This window comes from Pseudozyma flocculosa, assembly GCF_000417875.1.
Source record: "Pseudozyma flocculosa PF-1 unplaced genomic scaffold scaffold00018, whole genome shotgun sequence".
Taxonomy (NCBI): domain Eukaryota; kingdom Fungi; phylum Basidiomycota; class Ustilaginomycetes; order Ustilaginales; family Ustilaginaceae; genus Pseudozyma; species Pseudozyma flocculosa.
The window spans coordinates 384,783-402,353 of NW_006920886.1; the positions used below are offsets into that span (position 1 = coordinate 384,783).

The window sequence follows — 17,571 nt, forward strand, 5'->3', positions numbered from 1 at the left end:
CAGGCCCCCCCTTTGGCGCACTTGCCCCGCTCTGCCCCAAGGAAGCAGCAGCACGCAGTGGACGGATGGCAGGGGCCGAGGACATGGGCCGGGCGCCTGTGTATATCATCGACCGCTCGAATCTCGAAACGGCCTTCTCTCCGTCCCCCATCTGCTCGATCCCATCCTTTCCTCCGTCATTGCATCCTGTCTGTGTGACTGCAGTTCCACGTCACCTCCGCCATATCCCGTCACCTCCCCGCCGCCACCCTCGCGCTCACCCTCTCAGCCAACATGGAGAACAGCCCGGCCCCTCCCAAGTCGTGGCCGCTGGACAAGCAGACGCTTCCAGTGCCCGGCACGCAGAAGCCCGGCTTCTCGGCCATCTACCGCAACGCGGCGGTGCCCGAGCTCAAGACGACGCAGACGACGTACGACATCTTTGCGCGCGGCAAGTCGTTTGACCCAAAGGCGCAGTGCGCCGGCTGGAGGCCCTGGAACGCCGACAAGAAGAACTTTGAAAACTACTACGAGTGGCTCAGCTACGACGAGGTCGAGGAGCAGCGCACCGCCGTCGGATCGGCCCTCACCCACCTCGCCCGCCAGGGCAAGCTGGGCGACGACGTCGGAGACCGCGACTGGTCCGTCGGTCTCTGGGTGCTCAACCGGCCCGAATACCTCATCGTCGACCAGAGCGCGCTGGCCTACAGCCGCCGCACCGTGAGCCTGTACGACAGCTACGACACGCCCTCGGCCTCGTACATCCTCAACCACGCCGAGGTGCGCATCGTCTTCACCACGCCCTCGCACGTCGCCGCCGTGCTGTCCGAGAAGGGCGCCGGACGCCTGCCGCAGCTCAAGGCGCTCGTCGTCCTCGACGCTTTCCGCCTGCCCAAGTCGCAGTGCGACCTGGCCCCCTCGGACCCGACGCGCGACCTGCTGGCCAAGCAGTGGGCCGCCACCGTCGGCGTCGAGACCTTCACCTGGAACGAGATCCTCGAGACCGGCCGCCGCGGCATCGTCGCCCACACGCCCCCGCACATCGACGACATTGTCTCGTTCTGCTACACGTCGGGCACCACGGGCAACCCCAAGGCCGCCATCATCACCGCCGGCATGGGCTACTTTTGCGGCGCCTCGCTCGGCCTGCACATCAACGAGGCCTACGTCCTGCTCTCGTACCTGCCCACCGCCCACATCTACGCCCGCGGCGTCGAGCAGTTTGCCCTGCGCAACGGTGGCAAGATTGGCTTCTTCTGCGGCGACACGACCCGCCTCGTCGAGGACGCCCAGATCCTCCAGCCGTCGATGTTTGCCTCGGTGCCCCGCGTCCTCAACCGCATCGCCGCCCTTATCGAGGCCCAGGCGCGCGCGCCCGGCCTCAAGGGCAAGCTGCTCCGCACCGCCATCGACGCAAAGGTGGCCAACCACGACCGCGACGGCACCCTCACCCACGCCCTCTACGACCGCCTCGTCTTCAACAAGGTCAAAAAGGTTCTCGGCGGCAACGTCAAGTTTATCGTCTCGGGCAGCGCCCCCATCCGCCCCGAGGTTCTCAAGCTCCTCCGCGTCGCCTTCAACTGCGACGTCCGCGAGGGATACGGCCAGACGGAGAACTACGGATCCTGCCTCCTCATGAACCCCAACGACACGTCGCTCGGAACCTGCGGGCCCATCATCCCCGGCGTCGAGTTCAAGCTGCGCGACATCCCCGAGCTCGGCTACACGTCGGCCGACAAGCCCTTCCCGCGCGGCGAGCTCCTCTCGCGCGGCCAAAACACCTTCCCCGGCTACTACAAAGACCCGGCCAAGACGGCAGAGACCATCGACGAAGAGGGCTGGCTCCACTCGGGCGACGTCGTCCTCATCGACGAGCGCAATCGCGTCAAGATCATCGACCGCGTGAAGTCCCTCGTCAAGCTCTCTCAGGGCGAGTACGTCGCCATCGACGCCCTCTCCGAGTTCTACAACCGCTGCCCGCTCTCGGCCCAGATCCTCGTCCACGGCGACTCGTTCCGTGACTACCTCGTCGCCGTCGTCGTCCCCGAGCCCTCCGTCTTTGCACCCTGGGCCAGCAAGGTCCTCGGCCGCTCCATCGCCGAGTCCGACGTCGCCGCCATGGCCGACGCCGCAAAGGACCCCAAGCTCGTCGCCGCCTACCTCGCAGAGTACACCAAAATCGCTCGCGAGAACAAACTCAAGGGATTCGAGTACATCAAGGGCCTGCACATCTCCATGGAGCCTATGAGCGTTGAGAACGGCCTAATCACGCCCACTCTGAAGGTCAAGACGGCAGTCGCTGTGAAGCACTACAAGGAGGCCATTGACAAGCTGTACGAACAAGGTCCGGCGACCGTCAGCTCGAAGCTCTGAAGGGAAGGAGCGAGCCGTGGGGAAGTAGTTAGCGCGAACCCGGGGGGAGGTGGCCACGGGGACGTCGTACGAAGCAATCATCTGTCCATTGTCCTGTGCTCGACGTCTGTGTGGTTGTTGATTGATCGAAGGTGTCATTGTCTTCGCAAGCGGCATGGTCGGATACCATCCCGAGGTGTGAGTGCGACGCGTCCCGCTTTCGCCTATTGGCGCTCCGCCGGGCTTTGATTTTCGCGGCGCACACGGTTGGCGAGCTTGGGCCGTATCCAGTTGAAGACCAAAGCGTTCAGCTTTGCCAATTGCGGTGGACAGGCCGCTGCTGAGGAGGCGGCTGCGCGCCATTACGACGAATTGCTGCTGGAGCACGAGAGGCCCAAATCCAAGGCCCCAACCAGCTTTGGCAAGGCCCGCCGCATCTAGGGATAGCAATCTTGTCTCCATCGCACGGCGAGCCCCCTCCTCGACAAGGTCCAGGCCCGACACACGACAAGGCCCGGAACACGCGGCGAGCCCCAACGCACGGCAAGGACCGCAACACGGCGAGGTCCATTCTCACGACTGAGCCCGCAACACCGAGACCCAACACACGGCGAGGCCCGCCCTTACGACTGCAGCAGCGACCTTCCTGACCGCATGCTGTAGCGCATCGGAAACGCATCTTCGCCGACTCGACCAGCCCCAAATTACCACCCCGCACCATCGCAGTCAATGTCGCACGACCACTCGCGCAGCTTCCAACCGCAGTCCCGGCGTTATACGATTTCCTAGCGCCGCAACCATGGGCAAAGCGACACACGTGCCGCATGAAGATCTTTCCGAATCTCGTTGACATTGCTGCAGCGCGGGGATGAAGCTCAGGTGGCCAGGAACGAGCGCACACCAGATCAAGGCGCATGGCCCGAGGGTATGACGCCCAGAGGCCCGTTTTGCGGCCAGATTTAAACGGCTGTGGAGCACAAGACGTGATGCGCAGGCAAGGTCAGCGCCGAGATCGCCAGTCAATCGCTGGGCAGGCGGATCGATGCTCACCCATCGTCGCGACGACTCCAGGCTGCTCTTCTATCCTTGCGACCGGAGGCTTAGTGGGCCTCCTTGAGCAGGCTCTGGGCTGTTGGGTCGGCGCAGAGGGAACAAGAGAGCGGGTCAGCATTCCGCGGAGCCGAATAGATCAGCCGACGGAGACATCGGGTCGCGGCGGCCGAGACGTCGAAGGGAAGGTGCCATTCGGGCCTCCAGCATAGCGAGCCTTCCACCACCGTTGGGCTGGGAACCCTGTGGCAGCAGAAGGGGCCAAGCCGAGTGCGCAGGTTGGGCCGAGGCAGACAGCAAAGGATGCCTTGTGATGCAGCTTGATCCGGTCGCCTCGGACCTCTGCGCCCAGCAGCCGGCGTTGCCGATGGTTACGCCTCGCCGATTCCGAAGGCATCGCGGGGAAGCCGGGCGGGCATCGGTTTGCCCCAACCTCGAGGGCAGCCCTATCTTTCGCCGCCGAGTCGAGCCTGGAGCACGTCGAGCGAGCGCGGAAGTCGCCGATCGAGAGCCAGTCCGACTAACCGTAAGGGTTCCTGGGGTCCTTCCTGCTCTCCTCGGTGGCGACGAGGATCGTCTGGAGCTTGTTGATGCCAAAGAAGACGATGCCGCCGGCGACCATGAAGGGCCAGGTCGGCTTCAGGATGGGGGTGGGGTAGGCGCGGAAACCGAAGAGAGACATGGTGACTGGCGGAGCGGTGGTTGGTGGTTGTACGGCTACGGCGTGATGGAGACGGTGTCGAGGATGGTGGAGGTGCGTCGAGGTGCAAGATGGTGCGATGCGGGTGCTGCTGCTGCTGCTGCTGCTACCGCCTCGATGCCCCGCTGTGGGCGTTCCTTCCCGACTCGCCCTACTCGCTGGGCGGCGGGGGAGATGGGGGGGCCGTGGCCGGTCGCCTGGGCCCGGCCCAAATTTCGGAGGCGAGGGCGGTGATCGACCGACTTGCGGGTCAGTCAAGCCAAGCCTGGCCCTCCGCGAAATTCGCAGCCCGGTGCAGGCGGAGCGACCCGGCCTTTCTGACTTCCAAGTTTATCGCGCGATACGGCGTCAGGGTGCTTCCCGAGGGCCAAGCAGGGATCGCCTCGCGTTGGGTCAGTCGCTCCGTGCGTATCTCTGCTTCTTTCTGACCATCACATCCGCCATGGGCTCTTCAAAGTCGCGTCTGACGGTGACTTGCCGACGGCATGGTCCCGACGCCGAGACAAGGTCCAAGAGCGGGCGTGAAGTCTTCGGATCGGCCGAAGGACCTCTCGACGTGCTAGGCCGGATCATCCGCCGACGCCCATCGGCCCGCTGGCCAAATTGGTCAATCAGGATAGCGGCAGGGACCGTCAGCTCAAGGAACAGCAACCGCTCTTGGCTCTGTATGGGCACCTGTGACAAGCATCGATTCTGGCGGGGCACTTGAGCAGACAGCGGCCAAAAGGATGGCGGCGAGGTTGCTATCGGCTCATCCGATGAGACGATGCGCCCAGGTGGCGGTGCTTATCGAGCAGCTGTTTCCCTCATAAGCAGGCACAAAGCTGCTGCAGTGGGCAGACGCTTTTCCCTTCCCCTCCTCACCAGTGCAATCTTTCTTTAGCCTCGTCCACCTGGCGACCGAGCACATCGCGCTCCCTCCGTGCCTGAGCGCTGCCTGATCTCGGGCAGGATGTCGTCGTCGATCTCGCACCACCGCCCTGATCAACAGGCCCAGAGCACGACAGTGCCAGCTTCTTCGAGCCCTTCACGGTCGCAACAGGCAGGCACGCGCACCGCTGGTGCTCCTCATGCGGTGAAGCGAAAGGCGCCGCGCAGCTACGAGACGAGCGACGATGGCTACAAGAGCCGCGAAACCGACGAAAAGAGCCGCGAATCCGACGAAAAGAGCCAGAAAACCGACGACAAGAGCGGCGCGACCGACAACCAGAGCCATGGCGCCACCGATGACGAGGAATACGAGGAGATAGCCATGAACGAGATCCGGCAGAGCGCATTCTTCATCCTCGACCACGCTTCGAGGCGCCCGGGCCCAGGGCCCACCGGCAGCGATAGCATGCACTCGCTGCGCAGCTCCCAGGTCGAGGATCCGGACTGGGCCGCTATTCCCGAGAAGGCCTTCGTAGGGCGGGGATCGGCCCTGCACTGCGAGCACTGCGGCTCGAGCACACACTTGACGCTCGGTCGCACGCCGAGCATGGCGTCTCTGGCCAACAGCGGCAATGAGCGCGCCGCCTTCGAGCAATCTCGCCAACAGGCAGCCACGTCGGCGACTGCACTGCTCGGCACCGAGCAGGAAGGCGAGGACCGCCGCCGAGGCTGGCCATCCCCTCCTCTGCAGGCCCATCTACGCGCTTCAGTGACGGCCAACAGCACCGACATGCACTCCGGAGATGCGCGGGACGGAACGCTCAGCGGCCATGGTCACGACCACGGCCACCCTACGCTCCCGCCTGAGGACACGTGGCAGCCTGTCATGGCCCTCATGGCCAGCCTTCAAGCGCTCGTACAGCCTGATCCAGCCGTTGCGAGAAGCCCGCCGCTGACGACGCGCCCCGCGACGCAGCTGCGCCTTTGGAAGCCCCTGCCGCCGCCGCCGCCGACCGAGGTCACGTTCGGCCGCAACGATCCGGCCAACCCGCAGACATGGTCCAAGACGCAGAGGTGGTTCATCACGGCGTTGATGGGCGCCGCCATGGTCAATGCGACGCTGGCCTCGACCATCGCTAACGGCGCGATGACCGAGCTGGCCCCTGCCCTCGGCCTCGGCCCCACCGAGAGGCTGCTTGTGACGACGCTGTTTGTCGGCGGCTGCGTGGCCGGTCCCATCCTCTGGGCGCCGCTCTCGGAGCTGTGGGGACGTCGCCCGACCTTCCTACTCTCGACCGCCGTCTATGCACTGTTTCAGATCGGCTGCGCGAGGTCGAGGGGCAAAGCTACGCTGCTGGCTTGCCGCTTCTTTTCCGGGGCGTTTGCGAGCTCGGCCCTCACCAACGCTGGTGGTGTCATCACGGATCTCTTTCCTCCCATGGAGCGCGGAGCTCCCATGATTGGTGAGTCCCGCCGGGGCGGATCAGCGCGCAAAGGGGGACAGGTCGAGCTGAGCGGAGCGGGACTGGTTTGGCCCCCAATCAGTCTTTTCCGGCAGCCCCTTTCTGGGTGAGTGGCGGTGGCGAGAGCAGGTTGACCGACACCGGCGACGCCCAGTTCTGATGGCACCTCAACGATTGCGTTCGCTCCCGCAAGGTCCGGTGCTGGGCCCCTTGATCGGGGGCGCCGTCGTGGCCGTCGGCTCGTGGCCGTCCGTATTTTGGCTGCTCTTCATCGTCGGCAGCCTCCTGGAAGTGGCGCTGCTGCTGGCGTTGCCAGAGACGTACGCGCCGCTGATCCTCACTCGGATCGCTCACAAGAGGCGACGGTACGACCCGAGATGGTACGGTCCCCTGGACCGCATGGACAAGACTTTCCGCTCCCTCGTCACGGTCAACTTGGCTCGGCCCGTAAGTCTTGCAGCAGGCCACGTCGAGCCAAGTCTGTGCATGAGCTTGGTGCGGCATCGCACTCAACCCCAACCCTTCTTCAACACAGCTCGTCATGGTCTGTACGGAGCCCATCCTTGCATCGGCCACCATCTTCATGTCCTACCTGTTCGCCCTTCTGTGAGTCATGCTTGGTCGAGCGCGGGCGCTTATCGGACATCGAAGCTCCTCTCTGGCTCATCCTCATCGCGCTCGACTCTCTCCAGCTACATCTTCTTCGTGTCATGGCCAGCTATCTTTGGGGCGGGCGGGATCTACGGCTTCGGCGCCGTTAGCAGTGAGTGATTGTAGTGAGCCTGCCCTTCCCCAGTCGAAGGCGTTGTCGGCTGACTCCGTCAGGTGGTCGTCCATCGACGTCTCCTCCGACTGTCCAGCCGGGCTTTCGTACCTGCCAATGGGAGTCGGATGTGGGATTGCGGCGGCCTGCATCCCCTTCTTCAACCGTCTCTACATCCAGGCATGCCAAAGGGAGAGGAAGCCGTGCCCGGAGGAGCGTCTTGTCTCGATCTACCCGGTGGCCCCCTGCGTGGCGATTGGCTTCCTGTGAGAGGCGCCACTCGTTCTTCGGGCAGGGTAGTGTGATCGAAGCTGATACCGAACTCGAACTTCCTACCCTCGACAGATGGGCTGGATGGTCCGCAAGCTCTGGCGTCCACTGGATGTGAGTCGATCCGCATCTGCGCGCTCAACGACTTGCGTGTTGTTGTGCTGCCAGGCTTCGCTGACAACAATCCGGCGGTCCCATCGCTCACAACAGCGTGCCGATGCTGGCCGGGGCCCTGATCGGGTTCGGAATGGTGCTTGCCTTCCAGGGCTGGCTGACCTACCTTGGCGATTGCTACCGCAGCTATGCGGCTTCGGCGGTGAGCGTCGGCAGTGTGGAGTGCAGAGTCGGGCCGAAGACAGAGGCCTGGGCCTGGCATTGCAAGCTGAAGTTGCACTCAGGCTCACGACCTCTGACACTCACTTTGGCTACCTGCTTTGGCTGCTGCTACGATGTATCGCCTGCTCATTTCTCACGCCACGCCGCCATGCCTTGAAACAGGTCGCAGGCACGGTCATCGTGCGCTCGGTGGCGGGCGCGACGCTGCCGCTCGTCGTGAGCAGGCTGCTCTCGGCGCTTGGGGGCGTCGGCTGGCTGTACACCCTGCTTGCTGGCCTGGCGCTGCTCCTAACGCCGCTACCGTTCGTCTTTGCCAGGTGAGCGCCACCTTCGAAGACCAGCAGACCAGCGGAGAAGCAAAGACGCCACACCCAACCCGCGAATTGCTGACTGTCTGGCTGTGCGCCGCACTCTCGGCAGATACGGCGCGGGACTGCGAGCCAAGTCAGCGTATCGGACGCCGTAGCGCGTGCGGATGACGACCAAGAACGGTACGACAAAGGACCTCATCCTGATATGGATCGATGAGACCGAGAAGAGAAACGAAGCAAGGACCACGGTGTACATGGAGGATGAAGTGGTCGCGGCGCCAGACGACGAACGATGGACTGGTCAAGGCAGGCAAGGCGCGGTGACACCGGCCCTCGTGGCCCGCGCCGGTTCCAGTCTGGACCTGCTCATCTTTCCCCGCATTCGAGTCGGGCTTGGGCGTTGGGTCCGGTTCGTTTGGCAGGGACCTCGAGGCACGGCGACGGCGACGCCGCCGGCTTTCAGCTGCGAAAAAAAGAAGTCGTACGCGAGAAATTTCATCAGCCTGCTTGCTGCTTACCACGGCCCCTCTGCCTTGCTGCCTGCGCTCTGGATCCTTGATTAACGGATTGACGGAGAGAAGGCGGGCTTCGATCCGGGACATCGCCGACCAACACCCCGACTGCCACATCTGCCCTTCGAGACCGTCCATTGGGCACGATCCCTGTGCCTCTCGCCGGATCCATCACCGCCGCTGCTCTAGGTCCATCCATCGCCCGTCTTTGAACGAACTGCGCCGACCGGATCGACCCTAAACGAGCCAGCCTGGAGGATAGACGAGCTCGTGCACCTCTCCGGCCCGCTTCCAACACTCCGTCCTCATCGCCTTTGCTCTTTAAGACGGCAAGCTCGACCTCGTCTCGTCTCACCTACTGGCCGCCTACACCACTTTCTCCCTCTCTCTCTTCGACTCTGTCTGCCCCCGTTCAAGATGGACGAGATCATACCGGGCCTCTGGATCGGCGGGCTGACTTCGGCGCTGTCGATCGACTACCTCACCCAGGCCGGCGTCACCCACATCATCAGCTGCATGAAGCAGCGGCTGCCTCCGCCGCCGACACTGCTCGACGGCCGCACCATCCCGGCCTCGAACATGCGCCAGGTTCGCGTCGACGACGTGGAGCAGGCGCCCATCCTAGCCCACTTTGCCAGCTGCAACGACTTCATCAGCGAGGTGCTCAAAGAGGAGTGGGTGCCATCAGCCGACGACGACGGCGACGGCGACGACGTGCCCTCGCCGGCCTCGGGCGAGAAGGTGGCGGGCGAGCTTGACCTGCTGGTCCAGGGGCGGCAGAAGCGCAACGGCAAGTGGGGACACTGGCAGACGACGGGCGACGGCACCGTCCTCGTCCACTGCCAGGCGGGCTGCTCGCGCAGCGTGGCCATCGCCGCCGCCTACCTCATGTCTACGCGGCGCATCTCGACGTCCGAGGCGGTCAAGATGATCCAGGCCCGCCGGGCGCGCGCCCAACCCAACCCGGGCTTCATGGCGCAGCTCGAGCTGTACGAGCAGGTGGGCTACGAGATCGACATGCGCCACCAGGCCGTCCGCCGCTTCCTCATGAGCAAGACCAACATCCTCAACGGCGACTCGATCGATGACATGCTCCTCTCTTACTACCCGAGCCCGTACCCCTCGCCCGCCCTCTCGCAGGGCCTCAAGGGCCTCTCGACGATCTCGGACAGCGCTGCCGACGTGAGCGACATGGCGCCCCTGGATGGCACTGGCAGCGGCGGCAGCAGCAAGAGCGGCAGCCGCCGGCCCAGCGGCAGCAACGGCTCGCCGAACCGGGATCCGCGCGGCACCGTCAGCGCAAACGCCGCGCTCTCGACGTCGCCGACGACGCAGGTGGGCGAGCACTTTACGCGGCTGTCGACCGACACCGCCTCGACCTCGATTGCCCAGAGCGAAGAGGTGCGTGTTACCAAGAACTCGGGCAGGCTTCCCGGCGGCGTCTCGTCGATCAAGGGCCACGAGGGCCTCGAGAACCGGGGCAAGCTGCCCAAGCCTACCTTCTCGGGTCCCAAGCTGCGCTGCAAGGCGTGCCGGCGCGAGCTGGCCGCCCTCGACCACGTCATCGAGCACCAGGAGGGCCAAGGTCAGATGGCGTTCGAGCACCGCAAGCGCGAGGCGGGCAACGCCAAGTACGCCGGCCAGACGCGCGTCACCGACACGTCCTCTTCGACCACGACGGTGCCGAGCGGCGTCGAGGCGGAAAAGGGGCGGCTGGACATGCAGCGTATGTTTGGTGCTCGGCCAAGCGTCATCAAGAAGGTGGTCGACGACGACGACGACGACGAGGGGCCGATTGGTTCCGGGGCGAACCAGGAGGCCAAGGGAGAGAGTGAGAAGGCAGAGGGAGCAAAGGAGAGCGAGTCGTCTCCAGCTCCCACCGCTCCTGCTAGCAGCGCCTCTGCCTCTCCCGCCGCGCCTGGTGCTGGTGCTGCTGGTGCTGCTGCTGCTGGCAGTGTCAACCAGGGCACAGCACCGGCTACAGGGCGTCGGATCCAATCAGCCTCGTCGCTCTCTTCCCGATTGCCGCCTCACCTCGCCGCACTCCGGGGCGGTCCGCGTCCAGCCGCTCCCCCTTCCTCGATTCCGGGCACGACACCATCGCCCGCCTCGACGGCAGCCAGGCCGTCGGCGCCGCTGCCGCCGCCGGAATCGACGCGGCCGGCCATCCTGCACTCGTCGTCGTGCTCTGCCTACTTTATCGAGCCCATGGCGTGGATGTCGCAGCTCGAAGACGGCGAGGTGAGCGGCAAGCTGTCGTGTCCGGCGTCCAAGTGCGGCGCCAAGCTCGGCAGTTGGGACTGGGCTGGCATGCAGTGCGGCTGGTGAGTTCCACCTTTGCCCCGCCCGTACTTCTATGCGTCTTGATTTGTCGTTTCGAGGAATGCGCGAGCTGACCACCTGCCTGTGTTGATCATCATCGATTCGCTCGTGCTGCTGCTCCGCGTCGACGCAGCGGCGCTTGGGTGACGCCCGCTTTCGCTCTGCACAGGTCCAAGGTCGATGAGGTCTGAAGAACTCTCTTCGCCTCGGCGACGCCTCCTTCGATAACGGTCTAGACCCGGCTCGATACACTTGCCCCTCTACCATACACATGACGCCCTCCCGTAGCTTCCTACATTGTCTCCATCGCCACTGCCATCGCCACCTTCATCATCACCTCTGTACGCATCATCTTCACGGGCCCGCATCAATCAGAACAGAACCTAGAGCCGCAGGGGGGACGCGCGTGCGTAGATGACGGCACCGCATCGGCGAGATGGGCCGGCGGTGGTCGTCTCGTGATTGCAACAGGTAAGCCTACCGGACCGCCCGGTCTACCATCGGGGCACCGCAGGCCAGATCGACCCGGCCTGACCGCGCGGCAGCTCAGAACTGGTACCTCTCCTTCTTCTCCTCGCGCTCCCTCTCGTCTCGCCTCTGGGCCTTCTGGTGTCTCTGCCGACTCAGCTCCTCCCTGACCTGCGCCACTCCCTCGCGATCCTTGCCCTCGACGCTGGCGAACCGGCTGCTGCTGCGCCTCTGCTCCTCTTCGCGCTGCAGCCGCGACAGCTTGGCCTGCACCTCTTCGGGCGTCAGGCCCTCGAGTTCCGCCGGGTCGACGGCGAGCTCGATCTGGTCCGCACCCGACGCGGCGCCGCCCGCCTTGCGCTTCGTGCCGCGCTCCTCGGTCCCCAGCGCGGGCCCCAGATCGTAGATCCGCTCCGAGCCCATGAAGCCCGTGATCGACGTCGAGCGTTCGGGCAGCACCTGGTACAGCGCCCGCGGTGGCGCGTCTGGCCCAGCTGATGCTGCGGCGGCCGAAGACGACGGCACCGTCGAGTCGCTGCCATTGCGCGAGTCTTTGCGCAGCTCGAACGTCGACGGCGTCTCCATGCCGCGGAACGTCGACGCCACCGAGGCAGTCCCGCTCGGCGTCTCGAGACCGCCCGCACGATCCGCGTCGCCCGTCTGCTGCCCTTCCTCGCCCTCTTCGCCCTCGTCGTCGCCGCCTTCGTCCTCGTCCTCGTCCTCTTCCTCTTCATCGTCGGTCTCTTCTGGTTCGAGCTCGCCCCATGGCTCCTTTTGCACCGGGTCCGCGTACTCGTTGCCGTCGGCCTCGTTACCGGCGCCGAGCACGTCGCCGTACAGCGGGCGGCCGTACTCGTCGACTGGCGGACGGCCCCAGCCGCCGGGGTGAAAGCCCCACTGGGCGCCCTCGGGGATGGGCGCGTTCAGGCCTGGCACCTTGAGGTGCGGATAGCTTGGCGGCGGGCCGTATCGCTGCATGGCAATGAGCCAGGGGGGCGGCGCGAGTGGCGGGATGCTGAGCGCCTCTTTGAGCTCGTCGCTGAGGTCGCCCGGCCGGCGGTCCTTAAACTTGCACTCGTTTTCCTTGCCCTCGTAGTAGGTTTCGCCGTACGGCGAGAGGTCGGGCTTGCTCTGGAACTTGAAGAAGGCGTCGTGGAGCTTCTGGTAGTCGATGTCCATCTTGCCCATCTTTGGCTGGACGCGCTCGCGCGTCTTTTGCTTGAGCGTCTGCTCGGCCTCCTTTTCCTTGAGGGCGTCCTTCATGGTGGCGATGCCCGTGTCGGCGATGTAGTGGGGCAGCTGGTAGGGCGGCTTTTCGATGCCGCGCTTGTTCTGGAGATAGTCGCGCTTCTGGCTCCAGTGGGGCGGGACGGGCACCGTATTTCGCTGCGACTTGAGCTGGACCAGGAGGCGCGGGTCGTTTGCCGTCACGTCGGTCCACTCGACGACTTCGGGCTTGCGCACGAGCTGCTTGAGCTCGGCCACGGTGAGGCGCTGCAGCTTGCGCTGCTTGCGCTGCGACAGCTTGGGGCGGCTGTTGCCCTCGCCATCGGACGCCTCGCTGTCCGAAGCCACCTCTTCGTCCGAATAGATGACTTCGCCCTTTTGCGGTCCCGCGAAGCCGTCGGCCCCATCGCCAGCGCCGTCGCCGCCATCGGCAGGCTGCTGGAAGCGGGAGAAGACGTGGCTGAAGGCCTTGTAGGCGTCCGATTCCGGATCGAGCTCGAGGACACTGTCGTCGATCAGGCTGGGACGCGACGTCCGCGCGGAGGTGGATGTGCTGGCTGTGGGATCCGAGGTTGACGTCGAGGTCGAGGCCGAGGGTGTGGCGGGTGCATCGGATGCTGACGCTGCGGATGCCGGGGCACCGTTCTGCTGTTGTTGCTGCTGTTGCTGCTTCTTCTTCTGACGCCGCTTGGCGTTCTTTGTGAGGGGATGTGGTGCCGCGCCATTGGGCTGAGCGGTCTGCATTGCTGTAGCGGCCATATTTGTCGTGGCCTTGGCTGTCGTTGTCGATGTGCGGGGCTGGCTGTGGCGGGGAGGGAAGGGGGTGGTGGCGGGATGGGGCGGTGAGGGGGCAGCGTCGCGAGTTGGGTGGCTCGGGAATCGGCCATCGACCCTCCTCGCTCCACCTTGCGGGGGTGCCCACCCGCCCTGACCCATGGCATGTCAGAATGACTAAGCGTCTGGATCGACGAGGAGGGCGAAGTGCTGGCGCTGCTGCGGAGCCTTCTCCCCGCTGCAAGCTGGCCTGGCCTGGCCTGGTCCTGTCTTCGAGGCTCTCTCGCCCTAGCCTTTGCTTTTCGCCCGCTGGCTTGCAGGCCCAGCACACTATGCTCGTCGACAGCGCGCTACAGTCTGCTTGCCCTCATAGCGAGCTGATGAGGGCACATCTCGAGTCGAGTGGCGGCCATGGCGACAAGGCAGACGCTGGTTGAGCGAGAGCAGCGACAGCCCTCGTCGCCCTCGATCGAGGCGTGGAATACAAACCTTGCGCTGGCTCTGCGGAATACAAAATCGAGGGCGCGAGCGAGGGGGCCGAATACAAAATCTGGCCTTGCCCTTTGCAGCTGGCGCGCGCTCCTGCTCGACGGCCGGCCAGAGGAGGGCGAAGAAGAAAAAAATTCTTGAATTCAACAACGAGGTGAGAGGCGGGCGAGAGAGGCCAGGGTCAGGGCGGCAGAGAGAGGGCGAGAAGCCAACCAAGCAAGGCCGGGCGAGCCAGCTCGAGGTCCCACAGGCAGGCCACCAAGGCTGGCTGGCTGGCAAGGCTGGGCGGGCGGCAGGCCGACGGCGCGCGCCGCCAGCCCAGGCGCTCGCTGCTGCCTGGTCGAAACCGTCTCGACACCATCATCTTCGACACCCCACCCCCCTCCCGCCTTCTCTGCTATTCACACGACCCGCCCGCGCGACGCACCCAGAGGAAAGCATCTCAGCTGCTCTCCTCGACACACCTTTCCGACTCCCTTCCTCTTTCGACCTGCGGATCATCGCTGGAAGAAGGAGAAACACGGAAAGCCGCACCGCCCTTCCCCCCTCAGTCTTAGCAGACGGCACTTCTCATCTTTCCCCCAACCGCCACCACCGCCACCGATCTCACCGCAACAGCACCGCCGCTCTCCGGCTATCGCAGCAGCACCGCCATCTCTTGCGATCTCCGAAGCAGCGACGACTAGCCACCCTTCCAACCTCTGCCCATCATGGCCCCCTTTGCCAAGCCCGAGACCGTGCTCAAACGGTCCGAGGAGCTCATCAATGTCGGCCAGACGACCGCCGCCCTCTCGGCGCTCAACGAGATCTTCACCTCCCGCAGGTTCAAGCAGACCCCGCTGACTGCGCTCGAGCCCATCATGATCCGCTTCGTCGAGCTCTGCGTCGACCTCCGCCGCGGCAGGATGGCAAAGGAGGGCCTCATGCAGTACAAGAACGTCTCGCAGAACACCAACGCCCAGTCCATCGAGCTCGTCATCAAGCACTTTATCACGCTCGCCGACGCAAAGGTCGTCGAGGCCCAGAGCAAGGCCGACGCCGCCGTCGGCGAGGCCGAGGTCGACGACCTCGAGGAGTCCGAGACGCCCGAGAGCATGCTCCTCGGCAGCGTCAGCGCCGACCAGAGCAAGGACCGCACTGACCGCGTCCTCGTCACCCCCTGGCTCAAGTTCCTCTGGGAGGCCTACCGCACCGCCCTCGACATCCTGCGCAACAATGCCCGCCTCGAGCTGCCCTACCAGCAGGTGGCCAACCAGGCGCTCAAGTTCTGCCTCCAGTACGAGCGCAAGACCGAGTTCCGCCGCCTCTGCGAGGTTCTCCGCCAGCACCTCCAGAACGTCGCCCGCTACTCGCACCACGCCCACGCCATCAACCTCACCGACCAGGACACGCTGCAGCGCCACCTCGACACCCGCTTCGCCCAGCTCAACAGCGCCGTCGAGCTCGAGCTCTGGCAGGAGGCCTTCCGCAGCGTCGAGGACGTCCACAACCTGCTCACCATGGCCAAGAAGGCGCCCAGGCCCGCCATGATGGCAAACTACTACGAGAAGCTCGCCAGGATCTTTATGGTCTCGGACAACAACCTCTTCCACGCCGCCGCCTGGAACCGCTACTACGCCCTCGCCCGCGGCGCCGCCAAGACCGAGGAGGAGCACACGCGCATGGCCTCGTACGTGCTCATCAGCGCGCTCGCCGTCCCCGTCATCTCGAGCAACGCGCCCGGCACCGGCAACATGAACAAGTCCAAGACCGACTTCCTCCAGGGCGACCAGGAGACGCGCAGCCGCACCGGCCGCCTCACGTCGCTGCTCGGCCTCAGCCGCACGCCGACCCGCGCCGGCCTGCTCAAGGAGGCGCTCAACCGCGACATCCTCAAGCGCGCTCGCCCCGAGCTGCGCGAGCTGCACAACATCCTCGAGGTCGAGTTCCACCCGCTCTCGATCTGCGCCAAGATCCAGCCCATCCTGTCCCAGATCGCCCAGGACCCCGAGATGGCCAAGTACGTCCAGCCGCTCCACTCGGTCGTCCTCACCCGCCTCTTCCAGCAGCTCTCGCAGGTCTACGACGCCGTCAAGCTCACCAAGGTCCTCGAGCTCGTCTCGTCGTTCCAGGCGCCCTACGACTACACGGCGGCCGAGATTGAGAAGTTCTGCCTCAACGCCTGCAAGAAGGGTCACTTCAACATCCGCATCGACCACGTCGCACAGGCCATCACGTTCCAGGACGACGTCTTCGCCGCCGACGTCCACCCCTCGGCCTCGACGTCGTCCGAGGCCGACGCGGTCCGCCTCCAGGCCACGCCCTCGCAGCTCGTCCGCACCCAGCTGAGCCGTCTGGCGTCGTGCCTCGACACCACGCTCAAGACCATCGACCCGTCGATCCTCGAAAACGCCCAGCGCGCCAAGCAGGAGGTGTTTGCGCGCGCCGTCGCCGCCGCCGAGCAGGAGCACAAGGCCGCCGTCGCCCGCAAGGCCATCCTGGCTCGCCGCAAGGAGCTGCTCGAGGAGCGCGCCGCCCGCCGCGAGAAGGACGAGGCCAACGCCAAGGCCGAGCGCGCCCGCCTGGCCGCCGAGGCCGAGAAGCTGCGCCTCGCCGAGGAGGCCAAGAAGCGCGAGCAGGACCGCATCCAGAAGGAGCTCGAGGCGGTCCGCATCGAGGAGGCCAAGAAGATGGCCAAGTCGCTGCAGGAGAAGGGCGGCCTCAAGCTGAGCGAGGAGGAGCTGGCCAACCTCGACACAAACAAGCTGGTCCAGATGCAGGTCGAGCAGATCGAAAAGGAGAAGAAGGACATGGGCGAGCGCCTGCGCATCATCCACCGCCGCATCGACCACCTCGAGCGCGCCTACCGCCGCGAGGAGATCCCGCTGCTGGCGGCCGACTACGAGAAGCAAAAGGCCGAGGACCTGGCGTACCACAAGGCGGCGAGGATCACGCTGCTGCAGACGTCCAAGGAGAAGCACGCGTCCGACCTCGAGCTCAAGAAGCGCCTGTCGCGCGTGCTGCCCGACTACACCGAGCTGCGCCGCGTCATCGAGGACAAGCGCAAGGGCGAGTTCGAGGAGCGACGCAGGAACGCCGCCGAGCAGATCGAGCGCGAGAAGGAGAAGCGTCGCCAGCAGGTCCGCCAGCAGCGCGAGCAGGAGGCGCGCGAGGCCGCCGAGGAGGAGCGGAGGCGCGCCGAGCAGGAGGAGCTCGACCGCATCCGCGAGGAAGGTGAGTTTGCGATGCGCCCGCCGTCGTCGACGATGTTGGCCCCGCGGCCGTCGAACGAGCAGGCAGACGAACATCCGCTGACTCCCCACCCATTCATTGCCATCGCCATCACATCACGCCTGCAGAGGAGCGAGTGGCCGCCGAGCAGCGCCGCATCGAGCAGGAGAAGGAGGCCGAGCGCGAGGCCGAGAAGCGGGCCGAGATCGAGCAGCGACAGGCCAAGCTCAACGAGATTGCCGAGAGGCAGAGGCAGCGAGAGGCCGAGATCGAGGCCAAGCTCAAGGCCAAGGAGGCCGAGAGGATGGGTGCACCGCGAGCGTCGCCGGTTGCCGCTGCCCCCGCCGCCGGTGGCGAGGCCCCGCCTGCCAACACGTGGCGTCGTGCGCCCCCGCTGGTGCCGTCGCCGAGGCGCGGTCCGAGGCTCAGCGACCCCCGCCTTCGTCGCGCGAGCTGTGGCGGAGGAGGCTGCGTG

The 17,571-nt window shown here is 65.4% G+C and overlaps 6 protein-coding genes across 6 annotated transcripts in view; 4 read left to right on the forward strand and 2 right to left on the reverse strand.

Moving 5' to 3' along the window:
- Positions 1-273: 273 nt before the first annotated feature.
- Positions 274-2,352, forward strand: PFL1_05209 (uncharacterized protein; the record flags this gene model as incomplete). Its single annotated transcript, XM_007882738.1, has 1 exon — positions 274-2,352. The coding sequence occupies one exon, from the start codon at positions 274-276 to the stop codon at positions 2,350-2,352; it is 2,079 nt and encodes a 692-aa protein (XP_007880929.1).
- Positions 2,353-3,431: 1,079 nt separating this feature from the next.
- Positions 3,432-4,063, reverse strand: PFL1_05210 (uncharacterized protein; the record flags this gene model as incomplete). Its single annotated transcript, XM_007882739.1, has 2 exons — positions 3,432-3,460; positions 3,907-4,063. The coding sequence occupies 2 exons, from the start codon at positions 4,061-4,063 to the stop codon at positions 3,432-3,434; spliced, it is 186 nt and encodes a 61-aa protein (XP_007880930.1).
- A 970-nt stretch (positions 4,064-5,033) lies between these two features.
- On the forward strand, positions 5,034-8,249 carry PFL1_05211 (uncharacterized protein; the record flags this gene model as incomplete). Its single annotated transcript, XM_007882740.1, has 10 exons — positions 5,034-6,414; positions 6,497-6,520; positions 6,608-6,861; positions 6,950-7,020; positions 7,107-7,177; positions 7,275-7,443; positions 7,523-7,561; positions 7,658-7,763; positions 7,946-8,100; positions 8,204-8,249. 10 exons carry the CDS (start codon positions 5,034-5,036, stop codon positions 8,247-8,249), a joined length of 2,316 nt encoding a protein of 771 aa, XP_007880931.1.
- Positions 8,250-9,023: 774 nt separating this feature from the next.
- On the forward strand, positions 9,024-11,119 carry PFL1_05212 (uncharacterized protein; the record flags this gene model as incomplete). Its single annotated transcript, XM_007882741.1, has 2 exons — positions 9,024-10,930; positions 11,098-11,119. The coding sequence occupies 2 exons, from the start codon at positions 9,024-9,026 to the stop codon at positions 11,117-11,119; spliced, it is 1,929 nt and encodes a 642-aa protein (XP_007880932.1).
- Positions 11,120-11,474: 355 nt separating this feature from the next.
- Positions 11,475-13,382, reverse strand: PFL1_05213 (uncharacterized protein; the record flags this gene model as incomplete). The annotated part of the gene is made up of 1 exon (XM_007882742.1): positions 11,475-13,382. One exon carries the CDS (start codon positions 13,380-13,382, stop codon positions 11,475-11,477), a length of 1,908 nt encoding a protein of 635 aa, XP_007880933.1.
- Positions 13,383-14,596: 1,214 nt separating this feature from the next.
- The window catches only part of PFL1_05214 (uncharacterized protein), a gene marked incomplete at both ends in the record, with an annotated part of 3,265 nt that continues 290 nt past the window's right edge, over positions 14,597-17,571 (forward strand). Inside the window, 2 exons of the mRNA XM_007882743.1 lie at positions 14,597-17,099; positions 17,225-17,568. Coding sequence (XP_007880934.1) covers positions 14,597-17,099; positions 17,225-17,568 — 2,847 coding nt within the window. The remainder of the gene's footprint in view (positions 17,100-17,224; positions 17,569-17,571) is intronic.